We start from the raw sequence: 19517 nt of genomic DNA, 5'->3' as shown, positions 1-19517 counted from the left end.
CTGCTGAGGGAGAAGGTGAATTGAGTCAGTTTGCAGAAGTGAAAGCAATTCAGCTGGCTTTAGATATTGCTGAATGAGAAGAGTGGCCAGTTCTCTATCTCTACACTGATTCATGGATGGTAGCAAATGCCCTGTGGGGGTGGTTACAGCAATGGAAGCAGAGCAACTGGCAGAACAGAGGCAAACCCATCTGGGATGTTACACTGGGGCAAGATATTGCTGCCCAGGTAGAGAACCTGGTAGTAAAAGTACACCATGGAGATGCTCATGTGACCAAGAATGGGGCCACTGAAGATCATGATATGAATGGTGTCACAGTAAGAGTTATGCAGATAATGATGAATGAATTTTGATAGAATTGGACGTGCACAGCTTTGTGATGGAACCAGAACGGGTTTCAGTGGGTGATGATCCAATATCACACACCATCTCAACAAAGATTGTTGTGACAGTTGGAGCCCAAAGTTAGTCATGGTCTGAACAAACTCAGTAGACGTTTTATATATACATATACTAGGTAAAATGTTTGTCCGCTGCTGAATGTGGCGGGTGCTATGGTGCCAAAGGATACAGAAACAGCAGAGATGCTGAATGCCTTTTTTGCTTCAGTCTTTACTACTAAGACTAGTCCTCAGGAATCTCAGACCCTGGCGACAAGTGAAGAAGTCTGGAGAAAGCACGTCTTTCCCTTGGTCGAAGATGATCGTGTCAAAGATCATCTAAGCAAACTTGACGTTCATAAATCCATGTGCCCCAATGGAATGTACCCACGGGTGCTGAGGGAGCTGGCCAATGTTATTGCTAGGCCACTCTCCATGATCTTTTAAAGGTCCTGGAGAACAGGAGAGGTGCCTGAGGACTGGAAGAAAGCTAATGTCACACCAGTCTTCAAAAAGGGCAAGAAGGAGGACCCAGGCAACTACAGGCCAGTCAGCTTCACCTCCATCCCTGGAAACGTGATGGAGCATCTCATCCTGGAGGTCGTCTCCAAGCATGTGGAGGATAAGAAGGTGATCAGGAGCAGTCAGTAATGATTCACCAAGGGGAAATCATGCTTAACCAATCCGATAGCCTTCTATGGTGGGATGACTAGCTGGGTAGATGAGAGGAGAGGGGTGGATGTGGTCGACCTTGACTTCAGCAAGGTGTTTGACACTGTCTCCCATAACATTCTCATAGAAAAGCTCGGGAAGTGTGGCCTAGATGAGTGGACGGTGAGGTAGATTGTCAATTGGCTGAATGGCAGATCTCAGAGGGTTGAGTTTAGTGGTGCAGGGTCTAGTTGGAGGCCTGTAACTAGTGTTGTCCCCCAGAGGTTCCCAGGCATTTCTTTACTGTGAGGGTGACTGAGCACTGGAACAGGTTGCCCAGAGAGGTTGTGGAGTCTCCTCCAGAGATATTCAAAACCTGCTTGGATGCCATCCTGTGCAATGTGCTCTATATGATCCTGCTTGGCAGGAGGGTTGGACTAGATGATGTTCAGAGCCCTTCCAACCTGAACCATTCTGTGATTCTGTGATATGAAAAGTGGTGATTAATTGGGATGTATTGGAAAGTGTGGGACCGATGCATGACGTATATGGTATGGAATAAGGGGTGGATATTGTCCTGGTTTTGACTAGGATAAAGTTAATTTTCCTCCTAGTAGCTGATATGGTGCTGTGTTTTGGATTTAGGATGAGAATAACACACTGATGTTTTAATTGTTGCAGAGCAGTGCTTACACTAAGCCAATGGACTTTTCAGCTTCTCGCTCTGTCCTGACAGCGAGGAGGCTGGACGTGCAGCAGGTGCTGGGAGGGGACAGAACCAGGACATCTGACGCAAACTGGCCAAAGGAGTATTCCGTACCATATGATGTCATGCTGAGCAATTGATATGGATGGGGTGGCTGGCCGGGGTGGGGGGACCAGTTGCTCAGGGATGGGATGGGCATCGGTCAGCGGGTAGTGAGCAATTGCATTGTGCATCTCATCACTTGTTTTGCACACATTGTTATGATTACTTTTATCATTATTATTATTATTTTCCTTTTCTGTCCTAATAAACTGTCTTTATCTCAACCCACAATCTTTTACTTTTTTTTTTTTCTTCCCAATTCTCTCCCCCATCCTGCTTTTGGTGGAAAGGGTGAGCGAACGGTTGAGAGGTGTTTAGCTGCCTGCTGGATTAAACCACAACACTCTTCCTGAATATTAGAAACTTAAATTGTTTATTAGTGAAAATGCTGTGTAGTCTGTCTATTTGTTTGTCAGTTGAGTCATTGAACAACTATACAATATCAGCATCTTCACTTTGTGCGGAATTAAAATGTTTATTTTGATTAACGAATGAATGAATTTGGCAGTTATTACATGCACATAGGAATATATAAAGAATTATATGAAAAAAAGAATGGGCTATGCTGCTTAATAATAACTCCTCTTAAAACATCATCTTTTTCCAGATTTGTATTATGGTGGAGAAGCTTTCTCTGTAGAACAGCCACAGTCTTTTACTTGTCCTTATTGTGGAAAGATGGGTTATACAGAAACATCTCTTCAAGAACATGTTGCTTCTGAACATGCAGAAACATCAACAGAGGTGGTAAGCTGCTTCAGCATTTTTTTATTACAGTGAAAGCATATGAAAATTTCTCATCTAGAAATTGAGTATATTTTTTTCCTTGAAGTGTTTGTTCATTTAAATGCTGAGTGGGGAGGTATGTACCTGTATTTGAGAGATGGGAATGTTTTATTAAGGTTTTTTGTAGTTAGTGAGTACACTCAACAAAATGTTTCATTTCGGTTAGGTACATGGAAAATGATTAAGTCACCATTGAGTTGTGCGCCTCTGTTACTTTTGTTTTTTAACTGGGCAACTTTTAATGTTGTAGTAGCATAGTACTAAATATTTTATTTACACGTAGCTTCTGCCTCCCTCTATGAATATTAGTGCCCATGCCGTTATATTCTGACTATAGGGTGAGTATAGCAGAGAATCATTGACTTCAGAACTTTAATGCTAATGTTAAATTAGCCCAACAGTGTTCTGTTAGTTTGTTTTGTTTGAAAACAAACAAAAATCCAGAAAGCATTTCCTGAAAATCAGTGGAGGTATTGGAAGTTTCCTACATCTTACTGGTATTCTAATATAGTGAGATTGATCACGTAAGAGAGGAAGAAACTACACTATTTAGTTGGCTTGATATTAAGGCTGCCCTTTTTGGAGCTTATTTACTATATGTTTGGCAATATTTAGAATGTTCTCATGGTTATTCTATATAGCAGTGTCTCTCCATTCACATGTAGTTGCCTAGCTGTCAATCTGGCACACAATGTCCTATAGGTCTATAGTTATGTCAGATGTCAGCCTTCTTTAGTTGGAGATAGAGAAAGGTATGCAGCTAATCTGTTGATCTGTTTTTTTTAAAAAAAAACTTTTGAAATCTGGTATAGTTGTGCATCAGAACTTGTTTTTCTGTTAGGATTATTACTGTTGTTTCCCTCTACCACCAGCATTAAAACAGATGGCATGTTTAAGAATATGCTTCATGAAATATTTCTGTTTACAGTCCACTATCTGAGGTATCAGTGCCTGACAACTTAGTTGGAGTAGAAGAATGTGGCTAAGCAGCTAATAATCTCTTTGTTGGGGTAGCTAATATCATATTTGAGATGTATAACCTCAGATTCTAAAATATTATCACAGATTCCTTTCTGGAAAGGCCTGTTGATAGAAAAAGTTACACATGTAGGTGCCTTTGAAATTCTGATCTATGTGTGTTAAAATATATATACTTCATTTTGAAAATAGTTAAGGCTAAAATGGCCTTATCTTTTCTACCTCACCACCCCTCCAACAGTAGTAATTGGTGCAAAGCGATTATACACCATACAATAAAGGAAGAATTGTTCTGCTTCTGTTTTTGTTGGTAATCATTTTAATCTCTTCCAATTTTTATATCTAGATATCACTGTTGCTTGAGCCAAAAGGTCTGAAATTTTTCAAAAGTGTGAGATGACTTTGCACTTGGTTTTGATGCTATTTGAAATGGTTTATTATCAGACTTCATTACAGTTTTAAGAAACTACATACTTGAACTGCTGAGTGTTCAGTCTACTTTATTTTTAGAAAAATCTGTAGCCCTGTTTTTAGATTTCTCTTTTTGGTATGAGGGTATGTTTTGTATTTATTCTTAAAGCTTGCTTCGCTAATTTAAGTTATGTATGTTGGCAATCCTAGGTTAAATTCTTAATCATGAAGTTTTGGCATGTTTCCACCAGTGGAGGTTATTACAGAGGAGGATATAGAATCATAGAATGCTTTATATTGGAATAGATTTTAAAGATCACCTAATTTCAACCTCCCTGCCATGGGCAGGGACACCTTAGATCAGGTTGCTAAAAGCCCCATCCAACCTGGCCTTAAACACTTCCAGAGATGAGACATCCACAATTTCTCTGGGCAACCTGTTCCAGTGCCTCACCACCCTCAGAGTAAAGAATTTCTTCCTTATATCTAATCTAAACCTACCCTCTTTTAGTTTCAAGCCGTTACTCCTTGTCCTATCACTACACTCCCCGACAAAGAGTCCCTTTCCAGCTTTCTTCTAGGCCCCCTTTAGGTACTGGAAGGCCACTATAAGGTTTCCTCAGAGCCTTCTCTTCTCCAGGCTGAACAACCCCAACTCCTTCAGCCTGTCTTCATAGGAGAGGTGTTCCAGCCCTCTGATCATCTTCGTGACCCTCCCCTGAACTTGTTTTAATAGGTCCATGTCCTTCTTTCATTTGGGCACCCCAGAGCTGGATGCAGTGGTCCAGGTGGGGTCTCACAAGAGCGGAGTAGAGGGGGAGAATCATCTCTTCTGACCTGCTAGCCATGCTTCTTTTGATGCAGCCCAGGTTGCAAGCCAGGTTGGCTTTCTGGGCTTGTGGTGTTTTTGCCTGACTTCCTCTTTGTTGGGATGTATCGCTCCTGAGCTTGGAGGAGGTGATCCTTGAATATTAACCAGCTTTCTTGGGTCCTTCTCCCCTCCAGGGCTTTGTCCCGTGTGACTCTATCAAGCAGATCCCTGAAGAGGCCGAAGTCTGCTCTTCCAAATTCCAGGGTAGCAAGCTTGCTGTGCTCCCTCCTTGCTTCCCTCAGGAAAGCTTCCCTAAACTGCACCATTTCATGATCACTACAGCCAAGGCTGCCCTTGCACTTCACATGCCCTACCAGCCCCTCCTTGTTGGTGAGAATAAGGTCCAGCATAGCACCTCTCCTTGTTGGCAACAAGGACATTGTCATCAATGCATTCCAGGAACCTCCTGGATTGCCTATGTCCTGCTGTGCTGTCCCTCAAACAGATATCATGATTCTTGAAGTCCCCCATGTGGTGGTTTTTACCTTGTTGGGCAGCTGAACTCCACCACAACCACTCTCTCACTCCCCCTCCTTAGAAGAAGAGGGAAAGAAGACAGTATGCTGGAAAGAAAAAAAAAACTCACGGGTTGAGATAAGGATAATTTAATTGAAGGGAAAAGGAAAAGGGGAAAAACAAACAAACAAACAAACAAACAAAAAAAAAACAAAACACCACAAAACAGGCAAAGGCTGTGCGGAAGCACAGAGAGAGAGAGAAAAGAAATTACTCTCTACTTCCCATCAACAAGCGATGTTCAGCCATGTCCCAGGAAGCAGGGCCTCAATGCATGTAGCAGTTGTTTGGGAGGACAGACGTTTTCATAACGAGAGTCCACCCCTCCCCTCTTCTTCCCTTTTCCACATTTATTGCTGAGTGTGACATCGTATGGTATGGAATATCCCTTTGGTTGGTTTAGGTCAGCTGCCCTGGTGTTGTCCCCTCCCCATCTCTTGCCCACCCCCAGCCTGCTGGCTCTCAGGGGGTTGGAGGGAATCCTGATGTGGTGCCAGTATTGCTCAGCAATAGACAAAACACTAGTGTGATACCAGTGCTGTTCTAGCTACAAGTGCAGAGCACAGTGCTGTATGGGCTTCAGCAAGGAAAGTTAACTTCATCCCAGCCAGATCCAGCACACCCCACAAGAACCAGGGCTTGTGAATGTGAAGCTGCTTATATCCATCTATAGAGGGCCTCATCTGCTTGGTCTTCTTGGTCTTCAGGTGGTCTGTAGCAGACTCCCACTATAATGTCACCTGTCCCTGCCCTCTCTTTAATCCTGACACGTAAGCTCTGTCAGCTCCTCATCCATCCCATGCACTCTAGCTGCTCACTGACACAGAGGGTGATGCCCCTTCTTCATGTTCCCTGCCTGTCCTTCCTAAAGAGCCTGTATCCTTCCATTCCAACACTCCAGTCAAGGGAGCTGTCCCTCCACATCTCCTTAATGCCAATGAGGTCATAGTCTTGCAGGCATGCATACATCTTTAACTCCTGTAGTTTAAAGCCCTCTTCATCAGCTTGGCAAGGCTATGACCAAAGATGTTCTTCCCCTTCTCTGATAGATGGACCCCATCTCAGCTCCCAGTAAACCAAGTTTCTCAAAGCAAGCCCCATAATCTCAGTAGCTGAACCCCTGTCTGTGGCACCAGTCCTGAAACCATCTGCTGATTTGCCAGATTCAACTGGCCCTTTCAACCCCCTCCCTTTTAACCAGCAGGACTGATGAAAAAACTACCTGCACTCCTGAGTCCTTTACTGCTGCTCCCAGGGCTCTGTAATCCCTCTTGACACTCCTCAGGCTGTTCCTGGCTGCATCATTGGTGCCCACGTGAAACAGCAGCAGTGGATAATAGTCCTTAGGCTGTACAAGGCTTGGCAGTCTTTTGGTAACACCCCTGATACAAGCCCCCAGTAAACAGCAGACTTCCCTTAAAAGCAGAACCAGGTCGGCAGATGAGTGCCTCTGTACCTCTCAGAAGAGAGTCTACTGATACTATCACCTGTCACTTTTTCTTACTTGGACTAGTTGTTTCATGGGGAGCAGACCTGTCTGTCTTACTCAGCTTCACAATTCCTTCCCCCCCAAAAGGGGTCTTTCCTTCTAAGTCCACAGAGGGGTGAAGCGGTTCTGTAAGGGCACCTCAGACTTTGGGGAAAGATTCTTCCTCCTGCTGGTCCTTGTTGTTGCCAGCTTCCATCTTCCAGTATCATTGGCTGCCCTCCCTTCTGTGAGTACTGATGAGGGAGTTTTGGTCTGTTTGAATACAAATCTATGTCTGTATTCGTGTTTGTGTTCAAATACTTTTTATGGTTGAAGAATGTATGATTATAGAAGGACATTCTGGGAACTCTTGCCTAGTTGTTTTTGCTGTAGGTTGCTATAAAAATGTGCATGCTTGAGGAAGAATATTCAGATCTTAATAAGTTGTAGAGAAATGACTTGTGATTTCCAACTTGTTTGTTCTGACCTCTAAGCTATTCTCACATTTTGACGAATTCTGTAGAAGAAGGAGGCCTGCTAAGGGTCTCATGTGAAGGAGTAGTAGTGGAGGTAAAATTGCTCCACCTATTTTAAGATTCAAAGGCTTCCTGGTCTTTCCTAAGAACATATGAACTACTGCTTATAGTTGTGCTGGTTTTACCCTTCTGGGCAGCTTAAACTCCACCACAAACACTCTCTAACTCTATCTTCTCAGAAGAAGAGGGGGAGAAGAAAGTATGCTGGAAAGAAAAAAAAAATCCTATCAGTGAGCGATGTTGACAATGAAGCTTATCTGTTTCTAGTGGTTTTACCCAGCTTGGCAGTTAAGCTCCACCACAACTGCTCTCTCACACCTCTTCCTTGAAGAGAAAGGGGGAGAAAATACGATGAAAAGGCCTCAAGGGCTGAGATAAGGACAGGGAGATCAACAAACTAAAAACACCTTCCCCCCATCCATCCTCTTCCACCTCCTCCCCTCAAGCGGTACAGGGGAATGGGGGAATGGGGGCTGCAGTCAGTCTATAGCACTTTGTCTCTACTGCTCCTTCACAGTTATTCTCTTCCCCTGCTCCAATGTGGGGTCCCCTCCCACTGGATACAGCCTTTCCCAAACTGATCCTGCATGGGCTTCCCACAGGCAGCAGCTCTTCAAGAACTGCTCAAACATGGGTCTGTACCACGGGGTCCATCCTTCAGTAGCACGCTGCTCCAACATGGTTCCCCCATGGGCAGCAGCTCCTGCCAGATCACCTGCAAATGTGTGGGCTCCTCTCCCCGGGCTGCTGTTGCGGCCCAGAATCAGCTCTGGCAGGGGCTCTCCGCAGGCCGCAAGCTCCTTCAGGCCTGATCCTCCTGCTCTACCATGGGCTCCTCCGTGGGCTGCAGTGTGGAAATCTGATCCACTGTGGTACATCATGGGCTGCAGGGGGACAGCCTGCTCCACCAGGGTCCTCTCCACAGCCCACAGGGGAACTACAGCTTTGGCACCCGGAGCACCTCCTTCTGCACTGACCTTGGTGTCTGCAGGGCTGGTTCTCACTCCTCGCTCTCCCAGCTGCTGTTGCACAGCAGTTTTTTCCCTTTCTTAAATCTGCTCTCACAGAGGAACAAGCAACGTCACTTATTGGCTCGGCTCTTGCCAGCAGCAGGTCCTTTTTAGAGCCGTCTGAAACTGGCTCTTATCTGACATGGGGCAGATTCTGGACTCTTTTCACAGAGGCCACCCCTGCTACCAAGCCCTTGACACGTAAATCCAGTACCAGGAGAGAATAGGAAAGGTATAAAGTGCAGAGGAACTCATGGGCTGAGATAAAGGCAGTTTACTAGGCTGTGCGCAAGCAAAGCAAAACAAGGAATTAATTCACTACTCCCCATTGGCAGGCAGATGTTTAGCCACCTCCAGCAAAGCAGGGCTCATCATGCGTAATGGTCTCTTGGGAAGACAAACTCCATCACTCCAAACATCTTCCCTTCCTCCTCTTTACCCCAGTTCTATTGCTGAACATGATGTCATATGGCATGGAAAATCCCTTTGGCTGGTCTGCATCAGCTGTCCTGGCCATGTCCCCTCCCAGCTTCTTGTGCACCCCCAGCCCCTTGCTGGCAGGGCCGTGTGAGAAGCTGAAAAGTCCTTGACTTATTGTAAGCACTGTTCTGCAACAACTAAAACATCAGTGTGTTATCAACATTATTCTCATAAAAAATCCAAATCACAGCAGCATACAAGCTACTATGAAGAAAATTCATAGTAAAAAACTCTATCCCAGCCAAAACCACGACAGTACCACAATATCAAATTAGGTTCACAGTGAGAAAGTGGCTGGAGCTGTTAATAGACAAGATTTTTTTTAATGGGTTGATCTGCAAATGCTAATTTAGTTTTAACACCCTGATACTACCTGTAAAGAAACCAAATAGCAGTGAGTACAGGTTTGTACAAGATTTGCAAGCCACTGAAGACAGACACCCCATGGTACCAAATCCATACAACCTCCTAACAGCATTATCTTAAAAGGATACCTACTTCACAGTATTGGAGCTAAAAGGCATCTTATTTTCTATATCCTTATATCCAGATAGTCAGACTACATTTCCTTTTGAGTGAGAAAATCCCACAACTGGGAAAAAGACTCAAATGTGCTAGACAGTACTACCCTACGGGTTCAAGAATAGTCCAGCGGTACTTGGGACTGCCTTGGCTGTAGACTTAAACAACTGGCAGAGTTTAAATGAAGGAAGTCTGCTGCAATATGTTGACAACTTGTTGTTAGGAGCTCAAACCAAAGAAAAATGTGTACAACTCACTCTACGTCTGTTAAATTACCCAAGAATAGCCAGATACCGAGTATCCCAGAAGAAGGCCCAAGTGACTCAGCAGAAAGTGCGGTACTTAGGGATTGATATTTCCCAACAACTGTTAGCACTGGAACCTGAGCAAAAAGAAGCTCACCAAGGGAGCTCATCAGTGCTCACCAAGCCGCTTTCCATCATTTATCAGTGTCACGTTAAAGGGGACTTATCAGAGTCCAGCATTTGCCTATTTCAGAACCCTGCTAAGGACTTTCCCTGAGACAGTTTCACAAAGTTGAATGTATTTAATAAGGCAACAGATATAATAGATTCAGAACTGCTGTTGATAAATACACTTACTGCAATAGTTCTAATATATGATAATAGTGCTAGCAAAATTCTATTCCAGCTATTCCTCACCAAAGGGTGAAGGCGCAGATCTTACCAAAAAGGCATCCCTCTTTTGGTGGAGGAGAAAGTGCACAGTCTCTTCTGGGTTTGCAATTTCTTCTCCACCCCACCCCGCTCTTCCTTTTTCCTCACTCTAATTTCTTCTTCTCTTTTTTTCTTCCTTCTTCTCTTTCTTTTTACACTAACTCCTAACACTCTTTTATATTCTAATCTTATCTGTTCCCTCCCTGGAGTATGTTTATCATAGAATCATAGAAGCATAGAATATCCCCAGTTGGAATTGACCCATAAGGAACATCAAGCCCAACGCCTGGCACCGCACAGGTCTAACCAAAAGTTTAGACCATGTGACTAAGTGCACAGTTCAATCACTTCTTAAATTCAGACAGGCTTGGTGCCGTGACTACATACCTGGGGAGCCTGTTCCAGTGTGCGACCACCCTCTCGGTGAAGAACCTCTTCCTGATATCCAGCATAAACCTCCCCTGCCTCAGCTTAACACAGTTCCCGCGGGTCCTATCACTGGTGATTACAGAGAATAGGTCACCTGCCTCTCCACTCTCCCTTGCAAGGAAGTTGTAGACAACGATGACATAACCCCTCAGCCTCCTCTTCTCCAGCCTGAACAGACCAAGTGACCTCAGCTGCTCCTCGTACATCTTCCCCTCTAGGCCCTTCACCATCTTCGTCGCCCTCCTCTGGACACTCTCCAACAGTTTCACATCCTTTTTGCACTGTGGTGCCCAGAACTGCACACAGTACTCGAGGTGAGGCCGGACCAGCGCAGAGTAGAGCGGGACAATCACTTCCCTCGACCGACTAGCAATGCCGTGCTTGATGCACCCCAGGATACGGTTGGCCCTTCTGGCTGCCAGGGCACACTGCTGGCTCATATTCAACTTGCTGTCAACCACAACCCCCATATCCCTCTCTGCGGGGCTGCTTTCTAGCGTCTTGTCGCCCAGCCTGTACATATAGCCAGGGTTGCCCCATCCCAGGTGCAGGACCTGGCACTTGCTCCTGTTAAACTTCATGCGGTTGGTGATTGCCCAGCTCTCCAATCTGTCCAGATCTTTCTGCAAGGCCTTTCCATGCTCAGCAGAGTCAACAACTCCTCCAGGTTTAGTGTTATCAGCAAATTTGCTCAAAACACTTTCTAGTCCTACATCCAAATCATTTATAAAGACATTGAAGAGGAATGGCCCTAAAATGGAGCCCTGGGGGACCCCACTAGTGACCTTCTGCCAGCTTGATGTGGCGCCATTTACTACAACCCTTTGAGCCCTGTCCGTCAGCCAGTTGCTCACCCATCGGATGATGTTTTTGTTTAGTTGCATGCCGGACATTTTGTCCAGTAGGATCATATGGGAAACTGTGTCAAAAGCTTTACTGAAATCCAAAAAGATCAGAACAGTTGGTTTCCCTTGATCAGCTAGATGGGTGTTCTTATCAGGAAAGGAAATCAAGTTAGTCAAACAGGACCTACCCCTCGTGAACCCATGTTGGCTGGGACCAATGACTGCATTGTCTCCCAGGTGCGCTTCAATAACTTCAAGGATTATCTTCTCCATAATTTTACCAGGCACTGACATGAGATTGACAGGCCTGTAGTTACCAGGGTCTTCTTTCTTGGCCTTCTTGAAAACTGGCAAAAAACATTTGCCAGCTTCCAGTCTACTGGGACCTCTCCAGATTCCCAAGACCATTGACAAATAATTGAGAGAGGTCCAGCGATGACGTCAGCCAGCCCTCTAAGGTCCCTGGGAAGAAACTCATCAGGACCCATAGACTTGTATGGATCCAGGTGGAGCAGTAGATCCCACACACATTCAGGGTTGGTTGGGCGTTTATCGTTCGCACTGTCACAGTTGTCCAGCTCAGGGCACCCGGGGTTCCAAAGCCTATCATTGGCATTGAAGATAGAGGCAAAGAAGGCATTAAATGTCTCTGCTTTGCCCATGTCCTTGTTCGTGAGGTGACCTTCCCCTTCAAGTAGTGGACCTATGTTTTCTCTGGTCCTCCTTTATCTATTCACATATTTAAAAAAAACACTTTTCATTGTCTCCCACAGACCTGGCCAGCTTCAACTCTAATTGGGCTTTGGCCACACAAATTTTCTCCCTGCAAAGGCAAACAGCGTCCCTGTAGTCCTTCCATGTTGCCTGACCCTGCTTCCAGCAGCCATACACTTTCTTTTTTTTTTCACTTAAGCTCCAGTAGAAGATCCCTGGTAGCCAGGCCAGCCATCTGCCCCGCCTGCCTGTCTTCCGATATTTTGGAATTGCCTGATATTGTGTTTTTAGGAGGCAGTGCTTAAAGACTGACCAGCACTGATGGATGCCAATGCCTTCAAAAGCAGCTTCTCAGGGGACCTTTCTGACTAGTTCCCTGAGCAGCCTGAAGTTTTGCTTGTAATTGGTGAGTGGTTTCCCTGTCCTTATCTCAACCCATGAGTTTTTTTCATTGCATTTTCTACTCCTGTCCTTCTGAGGATGGGGAGGGAGAAAGTGGTGTGGTGGGCACCAGGCAGCCTGGCAAGGTCATCTCACAACAACAGTGCTCAATGCGGTAGGGCCATGATACCATGTCTCACCATGTATAGTAGGTAGAAGCCTGTACACATTTATTCTCCTTGAAGCTGAATGGAAGCCCAAAAGGAAGAACCAAATTCACTTCAGCGTTAGTGATGCCTTCTGTTGAGGCCTATTTGTGTGTTTCTCCTATCTTTCAGAAAACTGTTGAATTATATTTCTGACAGTTTCTCATGTGTCCCCACCCCCACTCCACAAAAAAGTGCTTTTAAATCTGTTAACTTGCTACCTGAACTTTAAACACTGCTTTCATCAGGGAAGTGTAATTTTATCAAAATGCACAGTACTGCATATTTTTGAAAGACAGGTTAGCGTGGAAGAATAAAAGAACATGATAGTACCACACCAAAAACTATTTGATACTAAAAGTTTGGATGAGAATTTCATAGTGCATATTTAGCAGTGAAGTGGTTAATCTTTTAGTTAGTAGCCCACTCAGTACACATCCTGGAAACTATCAAAAAGTCAGAATTGCAATCCAGGATCTTTGTCTGCAACAATAGGCTACAGCTATGGGATCCCCAAGAAAGGGAGAGTCACCAGTACATGACTGTGCATTTCCTTTAAAAGATTAAAAGACCAGATCTGACTTTTTTTTCCTTCACCTGTTGTTCAATTCCCATGGTTGATCATGGAAACGTCCATCAGTTAGTAAGTCAACATACAATGCAGCCTGCATTCTTTTTTGTTCTCCTCAGTGCTGTAGGTTTTATACCAGAATCAGAGGATACCATTTCATAAGTGTTACAAAATTTAGGGAACTGAAGGATCCTTATTTCACTGCATACAGCACACTAGAGTATCTCAACACCACTGCAAAAAAAAAAATGTGTAGAAAGACTGTCTCAGTACAAAAAGTCCTGTTTGGTTTTAGTCATTGGCAAAACTAAACCAGCTGTCTGGAATTAATTTCCTAGAGCTGCAGCAACCTAAATGCTATACTATTACAAAAGGTATAGTTTTCCAAATATTTTTAAATTGTAGAAAAAAATAGAAAAAATGGTATATTTGTCTCTGTTAACTAGTTTGCTTTGTCCTTTATCTAGATTACCTCCTTTCTTCTCTATGTCCCAAATCTACTTTTTCCCCTGCTAAATCCCAGTCCCATTCCTGCTGTCTGACATGAAAGTTTCAGAGTTATGAGGCTTGGAAGTGCTGCAGCTCCAGCTGTCTCTAATTGCACAATTTTTGTCCACTTTGATTTCTCTCAGCCAGAATAAGAAGTTATCAATGAAGTGTGCCTTACCTAGTGTCACTGATAGGATAGATAGCAGCTTCTGCTCATAGCGAAGGGATGCAGACCACACTCATGCATAACATAGCTATGCTACCAGAAGCCTCTGTAGCAGGTTGTCCTGGTTTCAGCTAGGACAGAGTTAATTTTCCTCCTAGTAGCTGGTAGGGGGGTGCTGTGTTTGGGATTTAGAATGAGAATAATGTTGATACCGTGCTGATGTTTTAATTGTTGCAGAGCAGTGCTTACACTAAGCCAAGGACTTCTCAGCTTCTCACTATGTCAGTGGACAGGCTGGCGGATGCAGCAGGAGCTGGGAGGGGACAAAACCAGGACAGCTGACCCAAACTGGCCAAAGGGGTATTCCATACCATCTGACATCATGCTGAGCAATTGATAGGGGGAGTTGTGGTGGTTTTACCCTGCTAGGCAGCTGAACTCCACCACAACTGCTCTCTAATTCCCCCTCCTCAGAAGAGGAGGGGAAGAAGTAAAGGAAATAAGAACTCACGGATTGAATCACAGAATCACAGAATCTCTAGGTTGGAAGAGACCTCAAGATCATCGAGTCCAACCTCTAACCTAACACTAACAGTACCCACTAAACCATATCCCTAAGTTCTACATCTAAACGTCTTTTGAAGACTTCCAGGGATGGTGACTCCACCACCTCCCTGGGCAGCCCGTTCCAGTGCCTAACAACCCTTTCAGTAAAGAAATTCTTCCTAACATCTAACCTAAAACTCCCCTGGCGTAACTTTAGCCCATTCCCCCTCGTCCTGTTACCAGGCACATGGGAGAACAGGCCAACCCCCACCTCGCTACAGCCTCCTTTAATGTACTTATACAGAGCAATAAGGTCACCCCTGAGCCTCCTCTTCTCCAGGCTGAACAAGCCCAGCTCCCTCAGCCGCTCCTCATAGGACTTGTTCTCCAGGCCCCTCACCAGCTTCGTCGCCCTTCTTTGGACCCACTCAAGCACCTCCATGTCCTTCTTGTAGCGAGGGGCCCAAAACTGAACACAGTACTCGAGGTGCGGCCTCACCAGAGCCGAGTACAGGGGGACGATCACCTCCCTAGCCCTGCTGGTCACAGTGTTTCTGATACAAGCCAGGATGCCGTTGGCCTTCTTGGCCACCTGAGCACACTGCTGGCTCATATTCAGCCGACTGTCCACCATCACTCCCAGGTCCTTCTCTGCCTGGCAGCTCTCCAACCATTCCTCTCCCAGCCTGTAGCTCTGCTTGGGGTTATTGCGCCCCAGGTGCAGGACCCGGCACTTGGCCTTGTTGAACTTCATGCAGTTGACCTCAGCCCATCGGTGCAGCCTATCCAGATCCTCCTGCAGAGCCTTCCTACCCTCGAGCAGATCGACACACGCACCTAGCTTGGTGTCATCTGCAAACTTACTGAGGGTGCACTCAATGCCGTCATCCAGATCATTGATGAAGATGTTAAAGAGGACCGGCCCCAGCACTGAGCCCTGGGGGACGCCACTAGTGACTGGCCTCCAACTGGACTTGGCTCCATTTACCACAACTCTTTGGGCTCGGCTATCCAGCCAGTTTCTAACCCAACGAAGCGTGCGCCAGTCCAAGCCAAGAGCAGCCAGTTTCTTGAGGAGAATGCTGTGGGAGACGGTGTCAAAAGCCTTGCTGAAGTCAAGGTAGACCACATCCACAGCCTTTCCCTCGTCCACCCAGCGCGTCACTTTGTCATAGAAGGAGATCAGGTTCGTCAAGCAGGACCTGCCTTCCATAAACCCATGCTGACTGGGCCTGATCGCCTGCTTGCCCTTCAAGTGCCGCATGATGACTCCCAAGAGGATCTGCTCCATGAGCTTCCCTGGTACTAAGGTCAAACTGACCGGCCTGTAGTTCCCCGGGTCTGTCCTCCGGCCCTTCTTGTAGATGGGCGTCACGTTTGCTAGCCGCCAGTCAGCTGGGACCTCCCCCGATAGCCAGGACTGCTGATAAATGATGGATAGGGGCTTGGCCAGCTCCTCTGCCAGTTCTCTCAGTACCCTTGGGTGGATCCCATCCGGCCCCATCAGTTTGTGGACATCCAAGTGCCGTAGCAGGTCACCAACCAGTTCTTTGTGGATGCTGAGGGCCACATCCTGCTCCCCGTCCCCTTCCACCAGTTCTGGGTACTGGGTATCCAGAGAGCAACCGGTTTTGCCGCTAAAGACTGAGGCAAAGAAGGCATTAAGCACCTCCGCCTTTTCCTCATCTCTTGTAACTAAGTTTCCCCCTGCATCCAGTAAAGGATGGAGATTCTCCCTAGTCCTCCTTTTTGTGTTGATGTATTTATAAAAGCGTTTTTTGTTATCTTTAACGGCAGTAGCCAGATTGAGCTCCAGACGAGCTTTGGCCTTCCTAATCTTGTCCCTGCACAGCCTCGCTACATCCTTATAGTCCTCCTTAGTGGCCTGCCCACTTTTCCAAAGATTATAAACCCTCTTTTTTCTCCTAAGCTCAAGCCACAATTCTCTGTTGAGCCAGGCTGGTCTTCTTCCCCGCTGGCTCATCTTTGGGCGCATGGGAATAGACCGCTCCTGCGCCATTAGGATTTGCCTCTTAAAGAGCGCCCAGCCTTTCTGGACCCCTCTGCCCTTCAGAACCGCCTCCCATGGGACTCCACCAACTAGTGTCCTGAGCAGCCCAAAGTCAGCCCTCCGAAAGTCCAATACAGTGGTTTTACTGGTTCCCTTCCTGGCCCCGCCAAGAATAGTGAACTCCACCATTTCGTGGTCACTCTGCCCAAGACAGCTCCCGACAATCACATCCTCCACCAGTCCTTCTCTGTTTGTGAAGAGAAGGTCTAGCAGGGCACCACCCCTGGTAGGTTCACTAATCAGCTGCGTCAGGAAGCTATCTTCCACTTTCTCCAGAAACCTCCTAGACTGCTTTCTCTGGGCTGTGTTGTGCTTCCAGGATATGTCAGGGAAGTTGAAGTCCCCCACGAGTACAAGCGCTGACGATTTCGCAACTTCTGTCAGCTGCCTGTAGAACTCCTCATCCGTCTCCTCATCCTGGTTCGGCGGTCTATAGCAGACCCCGACCAGGACACTAGCCTTGTTGTCCCTGCCGATCCTAACCCAAAGGGACTCGATCTTGTCATTCCTAGCCTCGAGTTCTACAACATCGAAAGACTCTCTAATATAGAGAGCCACACCGCCACCCCTTCTGTGCTGCCTGTCCCTTCTGAAGAGCCTATAGCCAGGCATCGCAGCACTCCAGTCATGAGACTGGTCCCACCACGTTTCCGTGATGGCAACCAAGTCGTAGCCTGCCCGCTGCACGATGGCTTCCAGCTCCTCCTGTTTGTTACCCATGCTGCGTGCATTGGTGTAGATGCACTTCAGCTGGGCCTTTACCTTATCCTCCGGCCTTGCCATTGCTCCCCCTGGCACAGCCCCAACAGTCCTTGCTTCAGCCCCATCCCACTTCTTACCTAGTTTAAAGCCCTATCAATGAGCCCCGCCAGCTCCTGGCCAAGGATCCTTTTTCCCCTAAAGGATAGGGACCCGTCTACGGCCATCAGACCAGGTGCTGAGTAAACTGCCCCATGGTCGAAAAACCCAAGATTTCTGCGTAGGCACCACCCCCGGAGCCACGTGTTTAACAGGTGGGCTTTCCTTGTCCTCTCCGTACCCCTCCCTGTCAACGTAGGGATGGACGAAAATACTACCTGCACTCCTGCTCCGTCCACTAACCGTCCCAGCCCCCTAAAGTCTCTTTTGATAGCCTTCAGGCTTCTGTCATCAATGTCGTCACTGCCCGCCTGGACTATCCTTGAGATATCCTTGAGATAAGGATAATATAATTAAAGGGAAAAAAAAATATTAAGGAAAGATTATTACTAATTAAACAATTTAACTAAAGGGAAAAAAGGGAAAGGGGAAAAGGGAGGGGAAAATAAAAGAAAAAACAAAACAAAACGAAGAAGCAAAAATGAACAAACAAACAAAAAACAAGTAAAGGCTGTGTGGAAGTGATGCTTGACCACGTCCTTGAAGCAGGGCCTCAACGCACGTAGCCGGTGTTCAAGAGGAGGACTGACGTTTTCACAACGAGAGCCCATCCCTCCCCTCTTCTTCCTGTTTCCACCCTTTATTGGTGAGTGTGATATCATATGGTATGGAATATCCCTTTGGTTGGTTTAGGCCAGCTGCCCTGGTGATGTTTCTTTCTCACTTTTTTGCCCACACCCTAGGAGGGTTAGAGAGAATCCTGATGATGTGCCAGCACTGCTCAGCAGCAGACGCAATATTGGTGTGATACCACTGCTGTTCTAGCTACAAATGCAGAGCACAGCACTGTATGGGCTGCTGCAGGGAAAGTTAACATCCCAGCCAGACCCAGTACAGGTGGCTCGCTGGGGTGAGGGGACCGGCTGCTCGGGGATAGGCTGGGCATCGGTCAGCGGGTGGTGAGCAATTGCATTGTGCATCACTTGTTTGTACACATTATTAGTAGTAGTACTATTATCTTCATTATTTTTATTTTCCTTTGTTTTCTGTCCTAACAAACTGTCTTTATCTCAACCCACAGGCTTCATTTTCCTGATTCTCTCCTCCATTCCACTTTGGGGGGGAGGGTGAGCGAACAGCTGTGTGGTGCTTAGCTGCCAGATGGGTTAAAACACAACAGTCCTTTTGGCACTGAACGTGGGGCACGAAGGATTGAGATAACGACAGATCTGACCAGAGCGTGTTAAAACAAAATTCTTATAAGTGTTAGATCAGTTTAATAGTTGCTCATCACAATACTGATTTTTTTGATCTCAGGTCTGCTGTGCCTGTTTTGCAAACTGAGTTATATAGCACATTACTTACTGTATGCGTTCCCTGTCGTGCTGCTTATCCTTTCTGGGGGCTGGTTTAAGGTTATTATTTTACTGTACTGTATAACCCTGGCTTATGATATGATAAAATTACTGTCATGAAAGTAATCTGGTATTTGTACTCAACATTGCCGTCAACTCCATACTTTGGAAACCATATCTCAGAAACTATTAACAATTACACCTTTTACCTTTTTTCTTCAGGGAGCCAATCTATGGAAGGGACTGGGGGAGATGTTTTTTTCCCACTCGTTCACCCTCCCTTTCTCCTTTACCCCCTCCTTCTCCTCCAGGCGAGTTACAATAGCTTTTCAAGACTTTGAATATCCTTGGGATGTTCAGACCAGCATGTTCTTATTGTTATTACTCATGAATATACTTTAGATTTTGTTTAAGGTTAAACAACTACTTAGGAATGCCATCCAGAGGTCTGTCCTGAGGTGGGATAGTTGTGAGTGGCAGGGAGTGTGGAAGGATATGGGCAGGCATCTAGAGCAGTGGGCACCTCCAGTGCCTTGGAAATTCACCCCTGAAAAACCACAAAATCCTAAAAAACTGGTAGAATGCTTGAAAAAGGTGTGTCATCACCCTAGCAATTCCAGAGATACACAAATCACTGCAGTGTGCTGGGGCTTGCCCTATGCTTACTGAGCTGCAGTCAATTCCACTATAACCCAAGTGACAGACCCTGCAGCCACTCCAAGTCCTGTGACAGGCCCAACGGCCACTCCAACCCATCCCATCCCTGAGCAGCAGTCCCACCCACACTGGCCA

At 46.1% G+C, this 19517-nt stretch overlaps 1 protein-coding gene across 3 annotated transcripts in view; it reads left to right on the top strand.

Moving 5' to 3' along the window:
• The window catches only part of LOC137846965 (E3 ubiquitin-protein ligase KCMF1-like), a 144930-nt gene that overhangs the window by 84814 nt on the left and 40599 nt on the right, over positions 1–19517 (top strand). For 2 of the 3 annotated variants that reach the window (XM_068665117.1, XM_068665119.1), the window contains exon 3: positions 2447–2586. In XM_068665117.1, the coding sequence (XP_068521218.1) occupies positions 2447–2586 (140 nt within the window). The remainder of the gene's footprint in view (positions 1–2446; positions 2587–19517) is intronic. The other variant, XM_068665118.1, reaches the window with a different exon arrangement.

This window comes from Anas acuta, chromosome W (genome assembly GCF_963932015.1).
Source record: "Anas acuta chromosome W, bAnaAcu1.1, whole genome shotgun sequence".
NCBI lineage: Eukaryota > Metazoa > Chordata > Aves > Anseriformes > Anatidae > Anas > Anas acuta.
Note: the sequence above shows the minus strand (reverse complement) of the source record. Positions and strands in the feature narration are given on the sequence as shown.